This window comes from Panicum virgatum, chromosome 1N, assembly GCF_016808335.1.
Source record: "Panicum virgatum strain AP13 chromosome 1N, P.virgatum_v5, whole genome shotgun sequence".
NCBI lineage: Eukaryota > Viridiplantae > Streptophyta > Magnoliopsida > Poales > Poaceae > Panicum > Panicum virgatum.
Window position 1 is genome coordinate 61,057,637 of NC_053145.1, and position 21,469 is coordinate 61,079,105.

The window sequence follows — 21,469 nt, forward strand, 5'->3', positions numbered from 1 at the left end:
TTGATGGTAACTTCGTTCAGCGCCCGGTAATCTATACACAGCCTCATACTCCCATCCTTCTTCTTGACAAATAGGACTAGGGCTCCCCAAGGCGACGAGCTTGGCCTGATGAAGCCAATTCATTGTAATTCCTCCAGTTACTTCTTTAATTCTGCCAATTCAGAAGCTGCCATCCTATAGGGTCTCTTGGCTATAGGAGAGGTTCCAGGGACAAGATCGATGACAAACTCTATATCCCTATCTGGTGGCATTCCGGGAAGTTCTTCAGGAAAAACATCTGGGTATTCGTTTACTACCGGGACTTCTTCCAAGGACTTGGCTTCCATGCTAAACACCATTGGGTCAGATCCACTTCCCCGGGTATGGCAGGTCACTCGTACTCCCTCTGGGTTTGTTAGGTGTACCACTTTGTCAGTACAACCTATGAGACCATTGTGCCGACTTAACCAGTCCACTCCAAGGATAACGTCTATTCCCTTGGACTTAAGTACTACTAGGTCTGCTAGAAATTCTACCCCACTTAAGTTGATCCTTACCCGTAGACAACCTAGTTGACAATTGATGTCACCTCCAGGCGTCCGGGTTAATAGGGGTGTTTTTAGTAGTACTGTAGGTATATTGTGCTTTTCCACAAAACTTTTACGATATGAACGAGTGTGATGCTCCAGAATCAAATAATACCGTTGCAAGAGCTGAGTTGACTAGGTACTCACCGAGCACTACGCCCTGAGCTCCTTGAGCCTCCTGCGCGTTGATGTGGTTGATGCGGCCTCGTCCAAATGACTGCTGGGGCTGCCTCATCTGCTGACTGTTGTTGTTGGTGTTATTGTTGCTGCGGATGGGCACTCGGTTGGCACCTGACAGAACTGGCCTTGGTCCATTCACCATGTTGGAGAAGGCTGATGTAGTAGGCTTATTCTTGGCATATGGGCAATTAGCAATGAAAGCCCTGTCTCACGGCAGTTGAAACAGGCCCTACCATTGCTGTTGTTGGTGGTGACATGGCTTGCATTGCTCTGCGGGGCCTTCATGGTGTTCTGGCTCCTGAACAGTGTGTTAGAGGCCTATGGACCTGTCACCTGAGACTAGGTCTTATATTACATTGGGGCCTGATATCTTGGTGCCATATAGCTGGAATTCCTTAGTTTCTGGAAGCGGTCCTGCTGGCGGGCCTTGCTTTCCAGAAAGTTGCGCTTGTTATCCCTTCTTTCTTCCGCTTTGGCCCTTTCTGTGAGAATGGCCTTGTTCATCAGAGTGTTGAAGTCCGGGTAGATCTGAGGGGTAAGCAGGATCCGGAGTTCTGGGTTCAATCCCTTCTTGAACATGTCCTGCTTCTTTTCATCATCGTCCACTTCTTCTGGGGCATATCGGGCCAGCTCCACGAACTGGTGGGTGTATTCTTCTACTGACATGCTTACTTGCTGCAGTGCTCGGAACTCATTCGTCTTGCACTTCATGGTGGCTGAGGGGATATGGTAGCGGCGGAACTCCTTCACAAATTCCTTCCACGTGATGGTGGAGGCATCTTCGGCAGCGGCACAGTAATTCTCCCACCAGGCTAAGGCAGTTCCAGTGAGTTGGTGAGCTGCCAGTAGAACTTTGTATCGATCTTAACATTCGAACGGCTCAAGCTTCCTCTGGATCACACGCAGCCAGTCGTCTGCATCCAAGGGGTTGCAGGATTCGGCAAAGGTGGACGGCTTGGTCCTCAGAAAAGCTGTCAGCTTGTCATTCATGGTCTGCTCTCGTGGCCGCTTGTTAACAAGGGCATTGGCCAGTGTTTCCAGTATGAGGGTCTGGTTGTGTATTATCTGTGCCAGATCCCCGAGGGGTGGTGGTGGTAGCAGTGACACTTCTCCTTGATTTTCTTCTCTGTTCTGGCTCACTTCCTGTTCTTCCTGAGGAGGGTTCTGCCCATTAGGTTGTACTCCTGCATCAGCGGCTGCAGGGGTCCAGTTGCGGGAGGCCCTCGTACCGCTTCGGGAAGCCATCTGTAGGTCGGGGAGAGCCTTTGTGAGATTGGGGTTAGGATTAAGTGATGTTTAAGTTGTTTATTTCATAAAAGCAGAATCTACCTTCTGCCGAAAAGCACACAACAAGCACACAAACATAGCAAACATCAAGCACAAACAACTTCATTATTGCAAGGGAGGGTACAACACGGGGACAAGACTAAAACGCGTACTACACGTTCGGGTACAGGTTCACACTTAAGGGTACAACTTAAGCCAAGGGGCGAGCCTTCTTCTGGGGTGGAGTGTGCGAGCCATCGGGCGGGGAATGATTTTAAATGGACTGAGCTCAATGATTGAAAAGAGATTTTGAAATTATTTAGCGCATGATTTGATTTGGTAAATTTTTGAGATGTTACACTAAACCTAAGATTATGAACACTTACATGAGACTCAGCATGCCGTGCGCATCTGGCGTGCATCGGCCCGGCCAGTTGCACTGCGAGGAGCCCTCGACGGCCGTGCGCACGATTAGTGCGCACGCACACACCGGCGAGGGGCCCTGACGGCGCATGGCCAAGACCGACGCACAGAGCCGCATCAGGCAAGGCGGCCGGTCCTCACAGCGCTCGCGGTGCACAGCACCGCCCGCCGTGCATGGCGCGGGTCCCGCGCATGAGACAGCGCGCGCCACGGTGAGCAACCGTGCGCGTAAGGCGGCGGGGGGCCAGAGCGGCCAGGCCCGATAGGGCGCTCCGCACGCCGGCCACCCCACGCAGGCGCGCGTGGCACACGCTTTTTGCTCCCGTACGCATAAGGCTGCGGCGGGCGGGCGGGCGGCAGGCCGCTGCCGTAGGCCGGTGCCCCTGCGGGGCCCGCGCGCGTAAGGCTGCAAATGGGGCAGAGCGGCCGGCCGAGCCTGGAATGCGGCATGGCGCACAGGGCGCGCAGGCCCGACGAGGCTGGCACGAAGGGCCCTAGCGGCGTTGCGGCATGGGACCACCGGCGGTCGGGCAGGCCATGAAAAGCGGCGACTGCTCGAGCTGCTGACCGGAGAAAGAGAACGGAAAAAGAGTGAAAGGATTAGGGTATCCCTCCGACAACCCGATTCCCTTATATCCGAAGCCAAATCAGTTGATGGCCGTCCGATCGAAAAGAACGGTCAGGATTTCTCAGCAATTAGGGTTTGCAGCTGATGGGCCGAACTGGGCCGGTGAGCGCAAATGGGCTGCTGTTGGGCCGTTTTGAGATCTGAGGGCTGATTTTGATGGGCTGTATGCGGGCTGATTTTGAGATCTGGGTGAAATCCCCTTTTCTCTTTACCTAAGCTTTAGTATTATTCTTTAATATTTTAGCTCGATTTTAATTCATGCTTTATAATCAAGAAATTAATTAAGTATTATTTATGAGCTTAGTTTTTCTGAAAATTTTTATAAGTGACTTTTAAGTTCTACTGCAGTAAAATTTTCTCATAATTTCCTAAATTTATTTGCCATAAATTTTCCAATTATTAATTAGAAAATTGGTTTTAAGCTAAAATCTCAAGAATAATTTCGTAGCAATAATTTTATTTTGCTACCTTATGCTTCCGCTGTCATATTGAGAATATATGTTCATCATGAACTTAAGATTAAATTTAGATATTAAGTTAAGCTAAAGTTTTGGGAAATTTTAATATGTACAATGTACATATTTCATGAGTGAGATTATTAATCTATTAAGCTCTCATAATCTTAGTGCAATTCTATTTGCCATCATGACTCTGCACTATTTAAATAAGTCTTAAGTTTTGAATCTTTAAAAATTCCAGTTTCAAGTTTAAGTGATTTTCCATCACAATAAGCTATGTCTTAGATTAATAATAAATTCATGAATTATTTTTGTGCTCTAAGATTAAATAATGCATCACTTGTATTATTGTTCCCATAAGTACTTGCACTATTAGCACATTAAAACATTTGGAATTTTGTCCACTCATGCTGATTCTAAGTCATAAGATTATGATATTGACTAAATATTATTATTTGGCTTTATCATTTCATATGCAAGCTACATGAAGGCTATTAAGCAATTTAATGGCATTGACTTTCCTTTATGGAAGAAGATGATAGAAGGTATTCTCGAGTTTCTGGAGCTTGATTATGTGCTCTATACACTCAAACCATTTCCTCCTACTTTTGGCATTGAGGACTATGATGAGAAGATGTATGAGTATCACTTCAAGTTAGAGCAATGGGAGAAGGTTAATAAGTTTGCCAAAAGAATCATTAAGCGTTCAATCTCCGATGGCATAAGGGGAGTTTTTGATGATGATTAGGACAAGACTGCTTGTGGTTTCTTCTATTTAATTGAGATGAGTCATAGGCAAGTCTGCATAAGTTACCTCAACAAAAGATTAACCACTTCACGTTATAATGGGCATGGCGGATTGGCAAAGCACATACATTATATGTTGGACATAGCTTATGAGATTAAGGTTTTTGGAATTGATCTCTCCGACTCATGTGTGGAGCATTATATTAATCAATCTATAAGAGATCCATGAGGTCGGGGGAGTTTTTCTTAGAATTAGTTGATAGAAATAAGTTGAAGTTCATATAGTAGAGAGCTTCATTTAGAATTAGTTAGTAGATTCAACATTTAGTTTGTTGATTTCAATGTACTTATTGATGAAACCTTTGTTTCAGTATTAATGAGTATTTTTTCTCTAAGTTAAGTGATTATCTTTTATATCATCGAGTTTTAAGTTATTTTTTTTCTGTACAAGAGAAATTTTTCATAATTTTATCATGAATATTTTTAACACGTGAGAATTAGATGAGATAAGATAAGTGATGAGACCTTGTCGAATATGTGGCACACTTACGTTTGGACCACAAATTCGAAGGGGAGAGTGGAATGTCTCATCAATTCATAAGATGCTCCAATTAATAAAGCTAGTAAACAATTGCTCTTGTAAGATACATTTATTATAAATCTCTCCGTAATATTTCGTTGTTCATAAGCTCATGGGCAAAATTAAGTATAAAGTTTTTAAGTATAAAATACTAGCCGGTGCTTATACACTAATGTACTATGAGATGCCTCTAAATAAATGGAAATTTATTTAGATTCCATTTATTTAGAGTAAACTTGTAATTAAATCTGACCATCGTTGTTTTAATTATGAGTTTCAGCTAAGTTTCGCTTGTTTTCCCCACCGGTGATGCAAGTTGCTACTTATTGCGTGATTATAATCAGATCAACGTAGGGTCATTATCATACGCTTATTTGCATTTCACTATATATGATTACTAAGTTAGTTTAAGAGCAATTTTATCATGCTAAGACATGATTATTCAAATACCATTGTGATGGGAAAGCCAATTGTCTCAATAAGTGTGATTTTATTCTTTATTCTAGCCACCGCTGGGTACGGGATAATTTTCACATGTCCTGATGTTCTATCCATTTTCTAGCCACCGCTGTTGTTGTTTAGTTCAATTTGGATCAAATATGATTGAAGTATGGTTGTGTGCATGATTCTGACCACCGCTGTTTTGTGAACATTTAATCATAGCTTTGCTACTCTAGTTCATTAACTAGCCACCGCTGGGGTGGGCTAGGTTAGCAAAGAAAGCTGATCAGTGGTATAGTTTTTTTTTGTCGTGCCAAGATAAATAGTAAAAGAGCTACCATTGTGAATTATTTCAGATAAGTTTAAGGGCCGACACTTCTAAAATTCTAATTAGAATTCAATGGAAGCTCACAAAGAAGGAAAGAAATAGAGAAGAAAATCTTAATGAGATATAGGATATGTTTTTCTCTATATCGATAACTTGAGATGTGCTTATTCACCTTCACGTGATCAATGTTTTGAATATTATAAAGAATAAGTGTTGACCTTCGGTCAAGGGGGAGAATGTTGGAATTATTGACCTCGATCAAGATCTAATTGGACCAAAAGGCCCAATCCTAATCCAATTATTAATCCCTGTTAGTTGTCTTTGATCGGGAGGCAAACTCAGCCCATTTAAGGGCCCGGCCCCAAGCCTACAGCACTATATAACCAAGAGAAAACCCCTGGTTTTCCTCAATTGTGATTATTCACGAGTTAAGCCGTCAAGGTTAGCGTATCCCTAACCTAACCGATCTCTAAGGTGTTGGAAGGCTTGGAAGCACGGTGTCCCTCGATCTGCATCGACATCCATCCTGTTCTACTACCTCTACGATTAAAGTCTACTTTATCTACATCAGCAAATTTTCAAGAATAGAGACATCCATGATGACTACCAGCACTACTGGAAACCTCCAGTATGCCGTGTGCCCACAGCTTTGCCGTGTGCACAAACACGGGCACATGGCAAATCTGCCCTTTGCCGTGTGCCAGTAGATAGAGCACACAGCAAACTTCTGGCACATGGCAAACGTGATGTTTGCCGTGTGCCCGAGCAAAAAACTCACAGCAAAGATTCAGCACACGGCAAAGAAGCATTATTTGGCGTGTGCCTAACTTTTAACACACGGCAAAGAAGCACTATTTGAGGCACTATTTGCCGTGTGCCTAATTTTTTTCGCACAGCAAAACTTTTACACACGGCAATTTTTTTTAAAAAAAGTAGATTCTGCACTCCTAATTTTTTCTGCTATACATATACAGTGTATTGTACTCCTTGTTAAATTTTGGTATATTTATTTTTTTGCTATATTTAGTTATTTGATTTCATTAATCGAAATTTTGGGGTTAAACTGGAAGTGTTTTGAATAGTGGAGTATAATGGATAGAAAAATAATTTTCATGGTAAGGAGTTCAAGGTGATGGCATAAACATGAAATAAAAGTTTTGAAGATATTGGTCGCGAACCATGCTAAGAACTGTTTGAACGAATCGTTCTAAAATTTCATTAAAAGAAAACAAATTCAGAAAATCATGAAATTTGTCATGGTATTAGTGCGTCTCCCGTAGTGTGGTTCTGGTTAGTCCTTAAATTCATTAATTCCGCATTAAGTATTAGTGATCATGATTAAACTAAACTAAGATTCTATTTATGATTAATTAGTTCTAACAGTACCAACAGAGATGAGTTATCCAAAACAAAAGAAAGAAAGAAAGAAGGATTACGGAATGGAAAAGAGAATAATACTTTCCGTCTTTCAAATCAAAGCGAGAAAAAGACGAGTACGTTCTGGTGTAGCTACAGCAGGGCTCTGCGGGCACAGTACATGGCAAACTAGAACTGTAGCGTACAGCGCCGATCGCCGCTCGGCACAGAGAGTTCAGAGATTACCAGAGGCCTACATCTACCTGCACCATCGAGGCGTCGACTGGCGTCTGCAGGCCTCTCGCCGGCCGGCAGCAGCATCGGAGAGCCGTGCGCCGAAACAGGCAGCGGCGGACCGGGCCTGGACGCACGCACGAAAAGGGCGTATGGGCGTATGGCCCCGCCGCTGCTGCGGCCAAGGAAGCCGAGTTGCGTACTGCCTCGCTCTTCCCTGTTGCTGCCATTAACCTGCAAGGCTGACGGGTGGCCGTGGCCAGCAGTCAGACGACCGGACGGACCCCTACCGGCCGAGGGCAGCGGCGGCGTCGCCGATGTACGGCGGGGGAATCAGTGGCCAATCGTTCAGCGGCATGGGAACCTGAGCTATCAGGTGTGGGATCGTTGTCCTCCAGCAGCTCATCCAGTTCACTATGAAGAAACTCTAGTTTGATTTGTACAGTCCGCAATGACCATATACTTATTTTACAGGGGTAACACACGGGGGAAAAATACCACAATACATATATTTTGAGGAACGGAGATCATAACAATCAGTAGTAGCATCTCTAGTTCATGAACATGAGAACACAGAATAGGTATGCGAAGTCTTCAGAAATGCATTTTTCTCATTCAGGGATCCTAATTACCACCATGTCCTCTGCACAGGATCTTCATTCCGTTACTAGCCGTTCTTTTCTTGGGCGCCCTGCAGTTGCAGTTTCTGTTCTTCAAAAAAAAAAAGTTGCAGTCTCGCACAGCGCAAAGAACAAGAAGACAAAGGAGAGGCCGTACACGTTTCAGAGAATGGAAAATCCACATCAGTCATCTGAATCCTGTACGACAAATATGCAGCTCCCTCCAAAACGAATGAGCCACCAGCTGGTCTGGCTGCTACCTGTCACACAAGCTTAGAGAAACTCACAGAGATACAAAATAAAAACCGCATCGTCAAGAAGAAAAGTGGCTGGAGATTTTTACAAACAGGAAGAAGGAACATACCAATATGTACCATGCATAATAACCTAACTGGCCAAGAAGACGAGGCCATCTGAGATCCTGCATGAGAAGACGAGGCCATCGTGTAGCCAAAGCGAAGAACCTGCCGGCCGGTTGATGTCTCGCAAGCAGCCGCAGCACATGCCGCGCGCACGAACGAACGCATGCGTGCAATGCCGCAGGCAAGCGCGTTCGCTGCCAGCATAGACAACGGCCGGCAAGTCATCCTTGGCTACACAACAAAACACAGCCTCCTCCCCACATGCAAGCCCTCAGACGGCGCGCGCGCACACACTGCGGCGGCGAGAACTGGCGATCACAACAGCGCGGCGAGCTAGATCGCCATTGCATCGCTGCGTTCGGGGTTCTGGCAAAGACGAACACACGAGCTGCTGGCAACAAACGAGCTCAGAGAGGAGGAAGAAGTCAAGAAGAGAAGCTAGCTCCCACTGGATAACATGTGAAGCTCCTTGAGCGGCAGACACGCTTGCAAAAGCACAAGCTGCTGCTATATATATATGTGTGGAGGAGGCGAGGAGCAGGCAGATCAATCTCTGGGTTTACTTTGAGACTTTGAGTTCGTATGGGGGATTGAAGTTTGGCGACCATCTATAAAGGAAGCGCATGTGGCGCTGACGAGATGTGTCTTTAAGAGTGTTGGGCGCATGCCGCGCAGCACGGCGCCGGGCCTGCATGGATTTGACGCTGCGGCACTGACAGGTCTACCACGAACCCTAGGCAGCCTGCTGCCGTTCATTGCATTTTTCACTCTTGTGAGATCGATGGACCGTTGCCGCCTACAACTATACAAGGGGAGATCTGTCTGGTGTCGCTAGGCTACTCTTTTTTGCAGGTTCATCGTGCATGTGAAGCTGTCTCGTTCCGCTGCCGCCTCGTCTCAATCAGAGTCGAGACGTAGAAATTCAGCAAATGAATGAAATGCTATGCCTTTCTTCAGTCTTCCAAGAAGTACTGTCATGTGCACGGAGGTTTGTCAATTGGCATTCATTCTGTCATTACGAGAGTGTTTAGTTCAGTTTACCCGCTTGAACAATGAAGTCACTCCAACAAAAAAAAAACTTAAACAATGGAGCAGATCATTCTCGTGTATACGCACCAGTACGGTGAATGTAAAATGTTGCAGCGGTAAAAAAGACGAAATGAATGCAGAGCGATGTACCTGTCCGGGCCAAGGATCATCATCCGCTACTGCTTGGATCCAGGCAACTTTTTACACCTCCGGTACGCGAGTACAAGCCAAGTTTCACATCGACGGCGGCACAAAGGACTCGCGAGGCAGTAACCCTGTAAAATCCGAGGCTACGGACGCGGCAAAGGAGGGAGCCATCCAATTGAAGGCTCGAAAGGCCAGCGTGAACAGTGCTCCATCAGTCCTCTTGCCAAGCCGACACGTGTCACGTCATGTTCGGCAACAGACAGGCTACGATCGGCACATCATCGTGGATCTATAGCTCTGCGGCAGGGCACTGTGCCGCCCCTGCCACCGCGGACGCCTTTTGTTTTTTTTTTTACCCTTTCCCCTGTCAGGTTTTGATGAAACAGTACGAGAAATCTGACAGCGCGCCAGCAGCCAATTGCTGAAGGGTTAATGCATCTGCAGTACAGTACGCACTTGGACATAGTGTGAAGTATGAACTGTATACCTTGCAAGGTTCATGCGTGGGCATGCAAAGCTAATGGTTTGATTGCACTATTCTATGCTCTCCTCTCTAAACATGACGATTTATACCAATGAAATTCAGGGGAAAGATGTGATGTGCTTGCTATAAAAATTGCTGTTGAAGAACTACTACGCATCTCATCAGCAAAGTTTCTTTGTACTGCAGATGAACTGCGGATTGTCAATTAGTATGGTTTCAGACTCATCGACGTATAGTATAGGGCACCTAGCAGTGTATAGTATCTTTTTCGTTCTGAATTGTTCATACAGTAGAGTAGTAGAGTAGACGGTACTAGTATACAAATATACAATTGAGCTACAATACTAGGGCATGGCGCGAACCGCCAAGAGCTAGTAAATACAGTAGAAAACAGCACAGGCGTGCACAGGGATTATGATATCCCAGTGATGCGCACAAAGAAAGAACAGCCACTCACGGCTTTGGCAGCCTGCAAAAGCATTCAGAGTTTCAGACAATAATGGACTAGTTCTGCTGCTCCTGGAGCTCCGGAACATAAACTGTCAGACAGTACGTAAGCTGCAATGATCATCAGACTACGCGCATAAACACAGGGATTAAAACTGACAAAGCTTAATAAGACGCCGTCGTAACAAGTGATTCGGCGGCACTGTCGTGCAAAATGTCGCTGCTTATCGACATCAGGTCTTCAAGAACCGGCCGGCGTTCAGGTCTGTTGTGCAAAATGTAGGTAGAGTCTGCGTTTGATCGATCCGACTTCATAGGCCGAACCCATGGTCGTCAAGTGGATCCTAATTCCTACGAACGAAAGCCCATTTACTAATGGGCCAGGCCTACTCGGACAAGTTAGGACTTATGGGCCCATTGCCCTTCGTTCAAGGAATAGTCTGCGTCCGGATTAGCCCCGGAAGCGGAAGCGAGGGGGCAGACGCCGACATGTGGTGCCTGGTCGCGCTCCCACCGATGGCCCGGGCCGGCCGGCGGCGGCCGTCGACTTCAGTCCCCCGCCGCGGCCGCACCCTCGCCGCCCTCCCTTGCGGCTGCCGCTGCGGCCGGCGGCACCTCATCGGTGCCTCCTCAGCTGCCGCCCTCATCCCTCTCCTCACCCCTCGCTCCCCGGCCGCGCCGCCCATCGACCCCGAGGTGCGCTGCTCCTCGTTTACTTTTGCTGTCGGTATGGTTGCTCCCTGACCTCTTTTGGTTTGCTTGGCTGGGCAGGTGATGCTCGAGCGAGTGCACCCGTCGAGGCCGGACTGGTACGAGGAGTTCTATGCCACGGCCATGGACCAGGGAATGAAGTCATACGAAGCAGAGGTATGGAGTTTTGTCTCTAATAACCAAAGTATAATTCGGATTCTCCAATTACCCTACTGAATCATGTGTTTTTTAAAATAAATTAAAAAATCCTGAAAATTGAATCATGTGCTCAAGCCATTCCATCTGCTCTCTATAGAACTGAATTTGCAATTGGAAGCGTGAAGCCTCACTGCATTCTGTTCCGATTACACGTAATTCGACTGTTAATCTGCCATATGTGACATCTCTGTGTGCATTTCCTCTAAATATTTCTGTAGCTGGGTTCAGTCTGATACATAAGAACATAGCATGGAACATTTTTGCCAATGCTTGTTAATGCCCATGATATGGGTTCTGGAATAACATGTCATCTTTATGGTCTAGTAAATAGAATATATGAGATTGTGCTTGCTTTTCCATACAATAAAAATTGCATCAGTACTGAAATAAATAAATCATGATCCTCCTAAACGTTTCACTTTGTGAAGATTGCAGATTGCAGGATATAAAGCAAAGCTCTTTTCCCAATTGTCGGCTACAGGAAAGAACATTCTGGAGCTTGGTGTTGGAACGGGCCCTAACTTCAAATATTATGCAAGCAACGTTGGGGTTAATGTAATTGGCGTGGATCCTAACAAGCACATGGAGGACTATGCCAGAACAGCAGCAGTATCTGCAGGACTTCCATCATCAAGCTTCACTTTCAAAAGAGGGGTATGGTGTTCCTGTTTTCCTCATTAACTGTGTTTTCCTATTAGTATATGAACTGCATTTGATGCACAATTCTATTTAGGTTGCTGAAGCTTTGCCAGTAGAGGACAATTCCATGGATGCTGTTATCGGCACACTGGTTTTGTGTTCTGTAAATAACATTGACATGGCGTTGAGAGGTAATACGTGATCTTCTTTAGCCATTACAATATGGGCTATTTTTTTTGGATGACCATAAATTAGAGAAATGCTTACATGTTGAAGTGAATACCTGGTTACATCTCAATTCTCATGCCATGTTAAAATTCCGTACATGTCAAAATGGCTACAAATAGTGTTTAACTAACAACACAATTTTTATTTATGCAATCAGGCAGGGACTACAGTTGGCTAGACTTTTATTTGTACATCTTCTATTGTTGCCTTATTTTTATTCAGCGATGTGGAAATGAACAAAAATAGAATTTATCCCTAGTTGAGGCTGCTGTTTTCTGTTTGCAGAATTAAGTCTTGTTTCCTACCTGATTCTTTGTAGGCTTGTAGCACCTTCAGTCAACCCTTTTATTTCTATCTGCATTCTTCTGTTTCAGTTCACCAGCAGTTAGCACTACTCTACTGTCATGAACAACATTTTCAACCTGAATAACCAAATGATTTGTGCAGAAATATATCGAGTCCTAAAGCCTGGCGGTCACTATCTGTTCGTTGAGCATGTTGCCGCACCAGGTAGTCAAGGTTCCAGAATGGGCAGCGATGTTAATACTAATAATCTAAATACTTTAATGCCATATGTAATTGATTGCCTAGTTCTTTCTGTCTGCGTTGCAGATGGTTCCTTGCTCCGATTCGTACAAGGTGCCTTCGATCCGTTGCAGCAATTCGTTGCTGACGGATGCCACCTCACCAGGAAAACGGGAGAAAACATCAGAGGCGTGGGGTTCTCGAGCCTGAGCCTAGCCAGTGTCCGACTCTCAACTGCATACATCATTAGCCCTCATGTTTATGGCGTAGCCTCCAAGTGAAGTTTTCCGCTGTCTTTGAAATAACTGTAAATGATGATGCAGCTTCCATCTCCAAAAGCTGCTTGTGATAATGCAAAGTAGTGACTCTTCCAGCGGCACTGATTGTGTCCTGGGGGCATGGCCCGTGCTGGGCTTGATTTCACTGGACCAGGAATGGGTTGGACTACGAGAGAGTAGGGAAGACCTCATGGGCTCATCATCGAAGATTTCACTAGTGTGGGCTATGCATGTGCACACTTCGGAAAGTCGGTCTCCTGCCGTTCGGTCTCCTCCCTGCTCGTTTGCAGCAGGTGTCGGTGTCGGGATTTAATGGCGTTCAATGCGGGGGAAGTGGGGCAGACGGTACCCGGTACCGTCTTCCTGCGTGACCAGACTGTGTTTAGATCCCTGGAAAATAGGTAGAAAAAATCACATCGGACATTGTAGCATACTGTAGCATATTTTGTTTGTTTGTGGTAAATATTGTCCTACTATGATCTAACTAGGCTCAAAAAATTCATCTCGCAACGTACATCAAAACTATGCAATTAGTTTTTTAATTACCTATATTTAGTACTCTATGCATGAGTCATTTGTTATATTTAATGTTTCGATATGATTTTGATGTGATGAAAAAATTTAGAATTTTTGTGGGATCTAAACACACCCCCATCATCACCCAGCATTCCCTCGACGGAACCAGTGGCCGGCGACGGCGAGGCCGGGACCACGGGGCAACGCAAGGATCGGCCCTGCAAGGCTGCCGGCGCCCTTTCCTCGCCGTCTGGCGCTGCATGCAGGACACTATTTGCACGTTTCGCGGCGTCGCGCATGCGACACGCCCCGCATTCCTGGGCTTGGAGGCACTCCATGTGCCTCGGACGCAGGCTCTGGACCGCGCCCGTGTAGCGTCCGTTGGGGACGTGGCCTCGCGCCACGGCCTCCATTCAATACGCTTTCCTCGCGCGGGAGGGTCTGGGTCACGGGTGCCTCTCCGGTTACTCCTTGCCAATGCATGAATCTTTTGAAAAACAATCTGTATGCGCTGGTTCTTCCTGTTCCCGGGGATTTTAAAACCCTAGGAATCTGCTCCAATTTTGTGGGGCGAGGTGTTGTTCGTCCGTGTGTTTTGGGCAGCAGAATCTGGAGGGTGCAGGCATCACCACCGTGATTAGGACAATCGATCTTCTCACTTATGGGCAGAGGGAGCATGTGCGTCCTCGGCCTTGGTTGGTTTAGGGAATAGCATGAGTAGCACAAATTTTGATCAATAATTAGAGGTACTAAATAAAGGCAGTTTGCAAAACTAATTTCACAACTCCTGCGCTACTTCGCGAGACAAATCTAATAAAACATTTGACCGCACGATTAGAGGATGGTTATTATAGCATCACTGTAGTCAATCATCAATTAATTACCGTCATTAGATTCATCACGAAAATTTACACTCATCTCTGAAAATTTTTTACAAATAAATTTTATTTAGTACTCCATACATTCGAGATTTGTTTTTCCAAAGAATGCGCTAGCACAATCCAAACACGGCCCTCATTCTGTCTTGCTGCTGCTCGCAGAACCAGACTGCTAGCCTGCAGCAGTGCAACTTCTGTGCGTTGGGCTAGGCGCCGTTAAGACCAGTGGAAGTCTCCGTGTGAGCTCTCGACCAACGCTAACGGTGAAAATAGTATATAAAAGAAAACTGTCAAGCAAGTGACAGAGTACTGAAACACAGTATCCAATTATTTATATGGAAGAAAAACAATTGCAGGTGCTAGTAATATTAATTTTCCGGTCAGTGATGTTGATTCAGAAGTGTTTAAAAAGGAAGCGCACATGAGTGGCGATACTCTGAGGCCGTTTAGTTCCAAACAAAAAAATTTTGAATGTCACGTCAATAGTTTGATCAGATGTCGGGAGAGTTTTTCGGACACTAATTAAAAAACTAATTTCAGAACTCACTTAGAAACCACGAGACGAATCTTTTGAGGCTTTTGACCGCATCATTAGCACATGTAGGTTACTATAGCATTTATGGCTAATCATGCACTAATTAGGCTTAAAAGATTCATCTCGTCGTGTACATTCAAACTGTGTAATTAGTTTTGTTATTTAATTATATTTAGTGCTTCATACATGTGTTTAAAGCCGAGGTGAAAAGTTTTGGGTGAAAACTTTTGAGAACTAAACGGCCCCAGATGGCAGTGGGGGCCCAAATCTCTGGCTGTCGAGCTGTGGCGCATCCTGACAGGGGAAATTGAAGGCCGCACCAACCGGTTTGTACAGCGCGGCGCTAACAGAATTCCGGGCTACGCGCCAAGCGCGGCAGGCCACGGTCCCTTTGGCGCAGCGCAGCCTCTTTTGGTTTCTCCTCCCCGTCAGGCCTGAGCACCGCACATGGCGTGTTGGTTTGGATCCTCAACGCGTGCAGTCATCGGCTATCACTGTTCACAAGCATTAACCGGGTCTCATGGCGGCGCTCATCTGCTCAGCTCGTGATGCCCAATTTAAGGCCATGTATCCCAAAATCTAAAATGCAAATTTTTTATAAATCGCTTGCATGGTATATTAAATGTAATCGAAAAATAAATCGCATTACACAAATGAATTATAAATCGCGAGACAAATCTAATGAACCTAACTAGGACGTGATTAGGCACTAAATTGCTATAGTAATGCTACAATAAATATGCTCTAAGAATAAATTAATTAGGCTCATTAAATTCGTCTCTTAGTTTACAGACGAGATTTGTAATTAGTTTTGTGATTAGTTTACATTTAATATTTTAAATGTTGAAGATTCTCTTCCAAAAATCTAAAATGCAAAGTGATCTAAATAAAACCTAAGGCTAGGAGAAGGCAAAAACTGGTAGTCAAGCAAAACAAACGGAGGTAGGCAAAACCATTGTACTACGTGCGTACATGTAGGAGTATGTGCCCAAGGAAAGCCTAAATATTTCTGCTGACTGTACCTGTATGATAGCACAATCGCACAAGTAGGGCCATATTTGGATGAGGAGTGAAAATATTTTGATGAGAGAGAAACGATGTTTTGACCACTAATTAGGGGTATTAAATAAAGTCTAATTACCAAATTACCTCCACAACTATGGTACTGTAGCAGTTGCTCTAGCTAATGAAGCATTTGACCGCGCGATTAGAGGATGATTGAGCGCGGTCACTGTAGCATCACTGTAGCCAATCATGATGAAACTTGGTTCATTAGATTCGTCTCGAAAATTTACACTCATTCCTAAAAAGGTTTTGCAAATAAACTTCATTTAGTACTCCATGCGGAAATTCGTTGTTTTGTGAAATCTTAACAAGACCTTAACCAAACACGGCCTAGGTTGAATAGAAATGTCTATCAAAAAGAAAAAGGTTGAAATGTCAAATGTCAATTTTCTCCCATACGAGTATCTTCGAAAGTGCAAAAATGTCTAAAGCAGATGTGTCATGTGCGTGTGGCCCATTAGATACGGTGGCCCATGAGAGCACGGGCAACGTGGGCTAGGGGTAGCACTGCGGCCTGGGATCACATTGATTGCAGTACCCTAGCGGGGCATTAAACGCTCTATTACGGCAACTACCCCTGTAGTACAGTGTAGTAGTACTGTACTGTTGCCACCGTACCAGTACCATGTCCCCTTGCAAACTCTTGTCTACTACGCTTCAAATCTACCATGCCCAGGCGCGAGACGAATTCCTTCCACTCCAGGACCAACATACTAGTGGTCAACTCAAATGGTCGCTAACACTGGTCAAATGTCCATACTCACACCCGCTGACACTGCGTTAGGAAATTTCCCCTTATTAAACTAGTGTACTCCATCTGCGGGGCTCCTCCTGGTCTGGAGGCTGGAGCTGACAATCATGTGCATGTGTTCCATGGTTGTTGGGTTCCAAAAGATTTGTAAGGCGCCGTTTAGTTTCCAAAAAAAATTGCACAGTAACCGTTACATCGAATCTTCGGACACATACATAAAGTATTAAATGTAATTGAAAAAATAACTAATTACATAGTCTAACTGATTATCACGAGCTAAATCTTTTAAGCCTAATTAGTCCATAATTGGGCATTATTTGTTAAGTAACAACGAAATGTGCTACAATACTCAAATCCAAACTTTTTCACCAACTAAACACACCCTAAATCGCCTCCAAGGTGTATCAAATGTAGTTGAAAAAAGTCACATCACACAAATGGACTGTAAATCGCGAGACGAATCTAATGAATCTATTAGGTCGTGATTAGATATTAAATTGATACACTAAAGCTACAATAAATATATACTAATGACAAATTAATTAGGCTCATTAGATTCATTTCGTAATTTACAGGCAAGATCTGTAATTTACAGACAAGATCTGTAATTAGTTTTGTAATTAGTCTATATTTAATATTTTAAATGTGAAAAAATTTCTTTTCAAAATTCCAAATGAGGGGAACTAAACACACCCTATTACGCAAATGCTACCACTGACCGCCAAAGGCTAAGGAGCACTGTAGGAGCCGCATCACTATCAGCGATGCCTTGCCAGCGATGCTGCAACCGCTCCCCCACCGGCGGAATACAAGCAAACGAACGGAACGGAACGGAGCCCCGGCCGAACGGTGTGCTGCGGACCACCGTTCTCGGCGTGACCACCCTGCTCGCCGCGCCCCCACGTTCAACTTGCAAGGCCGCCGCCCGCGAGCGCACCCCACAGTCACCGCGAGCCCGCGGCGGTCTCGCCTCGCCTCCTCCGCCCGCTTTTTTTCTCGTCCGTCCGTTTGCCCGCCACGCCTCCCGAGGGCACCCGCCAGAAAACCCGTGTCCCTACGCGGCGGCCCAGCGACTTTTGCAGGGCATGGCGTGCCCCACACCCGCAACCGCAACCACCGTCCCCGCCCCGTCCCGCCGCGCGCTCTGGCTGGCACCACGCGCGCCGCGCGCGGCCGTTTGAAACCCTGCCGCCGCCGCCGCCGCCGCCGCCTCCCCTTCTATTTATCCCCAAGCAGCCCCACCTCCCTTCACCCCACTCCACGCCCACCCGCGCCGCGCCGCGCCGCACCCCAGCCGTTCGCCCTCCCACCTCCGCCCCCGCCCGACTCCCTCTCCGCGCAATGGCAACTCGGCGAGCCACCGTCCTCGCGGCCCTTCTCCTCGCCTCGCTGCTCCCGCTGGCGCTCTCGCGCGGTCTGGCCCTCGGGCGCGGGCATGTGCGGCCGCATGCGCACGGGGTGGGGCTCGGGCGCCGTCACCCCCAGCCGCACCCGCAGCCGCACGGGCACGCGCCGCTCGGGGGCGGCGCGTGGTCCTCGGCCCACGCCACCTTCTACGGTGGCGGCGACGCGTCCGGCACCATGGGTACGTCCGCTCTAGCATCTTCCAGTCCTAGATTGCAAAGCTTGCGTCTTTTTGTTTGGACTAAAAATTCCGCGTTTGAATTCGTCGGTGCAGGAGGCGCGTGCGGGTATGGGAACCTGTACAGCCAGGGGTACGGCACCAACACGGCGGCGCTGAGCACGGCGCTCTTCAACAACGGGCTCAGCTGCGGCGCCTGCTTCGAGGTGCGGTGCGACGCCGCCGGGGGCGGGAGCCACTCGTGCCTGCCGGGCTCCGTCGTCGTCACGGCCACCAACTTCTGCCCGCCCAACAACGCCCTCCCCTCCGACGACGGCGGCTGGTGCAACCCGCCGCGCGCCCACTTCGACATGTCGCAGCCCGTGTTCCAGCGCATCGCGCTCTACAGGGCAGGCATTGTCCCTGTCTCCTACCGCAGGTATGTAGTAAAGCTCGTTCCTTTTTTTGTGCTTAAATTTCCCTTCTTCCTTGGAATAGAACAAGAGGAATTTCGTGCAGATCTGACAATGTATCAATTATTTTGTCCGCTCCGCAGGGTCGCGTGCAACAAGAAGGGCGGCATCCGGTTCACCATCAACGGCCACTCCTACTTCAACCTGGTGCTGGTCACCAACGTGGGCGGCGCCGGCGACGTGCACGCGGTGGCCGTCAAGGGGGACCGCTTCCCGGGCTGGCAGGCCATGTCCCGCAACTGGGGCCAGAATTGGCAGAGCAACGCGCTCCTCGACGGCCAGGCCCTCTCCTTCCGCGTCACCACTGGTGACGGCCGCTCCGTGGTCTCCAACAACGCCGCCCCCCGTGGCTGGTCCTTCGGCCAGACCTTCAGCGGGGCCCAGTTCAACTGAATTTCCCCCCACCACCATCGCCGGCAGCGTCAACGACGCGCAAGTAGTAGCAGTACTAGTAGTGAGTGGTCGTAGCAGTTCTTCTCCGTCTCCCCCAATTGGAGCTTGCTGGGAGGCGCCATGGTTTTATGGGTGGCGCGTCTCTCATTGGTTCTAGGGAATTACCGGTAGTTTAGGCCGAGTAAGCATGGGTTTTATCGTGGTGTGAGTGAGTGTTCCTTGGTTGTTTTTGCCAGGGAATTGGAGGTGGTGGTAAAGGCTTGGCTTGGAGATTAATGGCGGCCGCCTTGTATCACCCGCCAATCAGCGTTTTGGGCCTCATGGTGATGGCCAACCCCTTGAAATGAGATGTTTTGTGTGGTGAAAAGTGTGCTGGTTGTTGTGATGAACCTTATCAAGTTATCCTTCTGAACCGCTTAATTTGTGTTGGTACTTGAATGCGCGTGATCTGATCTCTGAAATTGTGAAATCAGCATCGCTGGTACCATTTCCAATTTTCCAGTGTTTCGTCATGGCTCGGTGGTAAGTCGTAGTACCTTGTAATCGTGTGAGAAATGTAGATAACGTCTTATCGTCCCACCATGCTAAAAATGCAAAGGCAGCACAGCGTTAGACATGAACTGGGCCGGTTGGTGCTGTTGGGCTGTGTGCCTGTGTCAATATGAGCAGAGCGGTGGCAACGTGATACCCCCAATACTGTGATGATTCATGATTGGTGCAACTCCAATACTTTTTAGTTTAGACTTTTATTCTTTAGTTCAGATATTTATGCTATTTTTCACAAAATAAAATAAAATCTTATTTTAATAAAATTTACAAATATTTGAAGTAAATAGGATTGGAGCTCCAACCACCAACACCGAAAAGAGCAGACGCCGATCTTGGACGACCCCAATTTCTCCACCCTTTTTGTGCAGTGACATGTCTTTTGTCATGAATTCGTTTTGAGAATCATCAATCATGCAGTCCTAAATTCCCGCGGTTTATTGGCTTCACAGCTGAATGCTTTGCGGAAGTTAAATTTTTTCCATTCAAAAAGGAAAGTTCAAATTTCAAATTGGAAAAAACGTTCGCTAGTATAGATTTCAAGTACGTGAGACCACAGTTTGATTTTGCTGTGCCCGCGGCTCCTGTGGCTCCGTGTACCAGCATAGGCCCCGTTCAGTTGGTGATTTTGAGACGAAAAGTTACTGTAGCATAGTTTGTTGTTATTTGATAAATAATGTTTAATCATAAACTAAAATAATGTCCAATCATAAACTAATTAGGCTTAAAAGATTCATCTCGTCCTAATCAGTTAGACTATGTAATTAATTATTTTTTTCAACTACATTTAATACTCCACGTGTGTTCGAAAATTCAATGTAATAGTTACTGTAGCAAAATTTATGGGAAATGAACGGGGCCATAGAGATTCGTGCAATCTTACTAGCCGTACGGGTCCCAACCCTGAACCGTGCATTCCAGACGAGGACCGGTAAAACTCGGCGTGCCTGGCGCTGCTGCCCCACCGCCACCATGCGTATAGCTGCACTGCTCGAGGAAGCGAGGCGCCAAAAGTAGAGGGTCCAGTCTAGTCCTAAAATAAAGCCACGGTCAGCATTCAGGTTCTGCTAGGTTTTGGAGAGCCACGGTCAGCATTCAGGTTCTGCTAGGTTTTGGATTTCTAGGACAGTCAGGCAGTTTAACTGTACTAAAACGCAAAATTTTTATAAATCGTTTACATATGGTACTAAATATAGTCAAAAAAAATAAATTGTATTACAAAAATAGACTGTAGCAAATCATCGATTAATTAACGCCACTAGATTCGTCGCGAAAAGTTACACTCATCCCTAAAAAGGTTTTGCAAACAGACTTCATTTAGTGTTTCATGCATGCGAGATTCTTTTTTTGGGAAGTGTGCGTGCTAGAATTCTAGCACACCCAAACAAGTAATTTAGTGCCTAATCATAGTCTAATTAGACTCATTAGATTCGTCTCGCAATTTACAAACAAACTATGCAATTCGTTTTTTATTTCATCTAGATTTTTTCATGCATATAAATTTATGTTTCAATATGATAGATTTGGAATTTTGAATTTTACTACTAAACAAAAGCACAGTTCTGCACAGTGCCGAAACACTGTAGCAAGGAGCTGGAGCCGCTCCCGCGGAGCCCTCCCAAAGAGGACTTAAGTTTGGCCGCGGTTCCTGCTCGACGAACACAAATTCGTTTGCTCTCTGAATTCCTAATACAAGAAAAAGTAGGATTGGCCTTTGGCTATTAACCAGATGAGTGTTTTTTAAGAAATATATAAACCAGAGAGTAAACAAATGAGAAAAACAGAAGCAGTAGTTCAGCCTGATTGGACGTGACATCGCAGAGCATCACCATTTCCCTTTGCCGCGACCGCGAGGAGAGTTTGCAACCGCAATCAC

At 46.3% G+C, this 21,469-nt stretch overlaps 2 protein-coding genes across 3 annotated transcripts; both read left to right on the plus strand.

Moving 5' to 3' along the window:
- Window positions 1-10,749: 10,749 nt before the first annotated feature.
- LOC120657228 (methyltransferase-like protein 7A) lies at window positions 10,750-13,084 on the plus strand. 2 transcript variants are annotated; one of them, XM_039935508.1, is made up of 6 exons: window positions 10,750-10,992; window positions 11,068-11,163; window positions 11,641-11,859; window positions 11,939-12,035; window positions 12,520-12,582; window positions 12,664-13,084. In XM_039935508.1, the coding sequence occupies exons 1-6, from the start codon at window positions 10,786-10,788 to the stop codon at window positions 12,876-12,878; spliced, it is 897 nt and encodes a 298-aa protein (XP_039791442.1). In that variant the 5' UTR covers window positions 10,750-10,785; the 3' UTR covers window positions 12,879-13,084. The 2 variants fall into 2 exon arrangements, with proteins under 2 accessions (XP_039791442.1, XP_039791443.1); XM_039935509.1 differs by having other exon boundaries at window positions 10,752-10,992; window positions 12,685-13,082.
- Window positions 13,085-17,705: 4,621 nt separating this feature from the next.
- Window positions 17,706-19,467, plus strand: LOC120657229 (expansin-A5-like). Its single transcript, XM_039935510.1, has 3 exons — window positions 17,706-18,205; window positions 18,299-18,620; window positions 18,738-19,467. Exons 1-3 carry the CDS (start codon window positions 17,962-17,964, stop codon window positions 19,045-19,047), a joined length of 876 nt encoding a protein of 291 aa, XP_039791444.1. The 5' UTR covers window positions 17,706-17,961; the 3' UTR covers window positions 19,048-19,467.
- The last annotated feature ends 2,002 nt before the right edge of the window (window positions 19,468-21,469 follow it).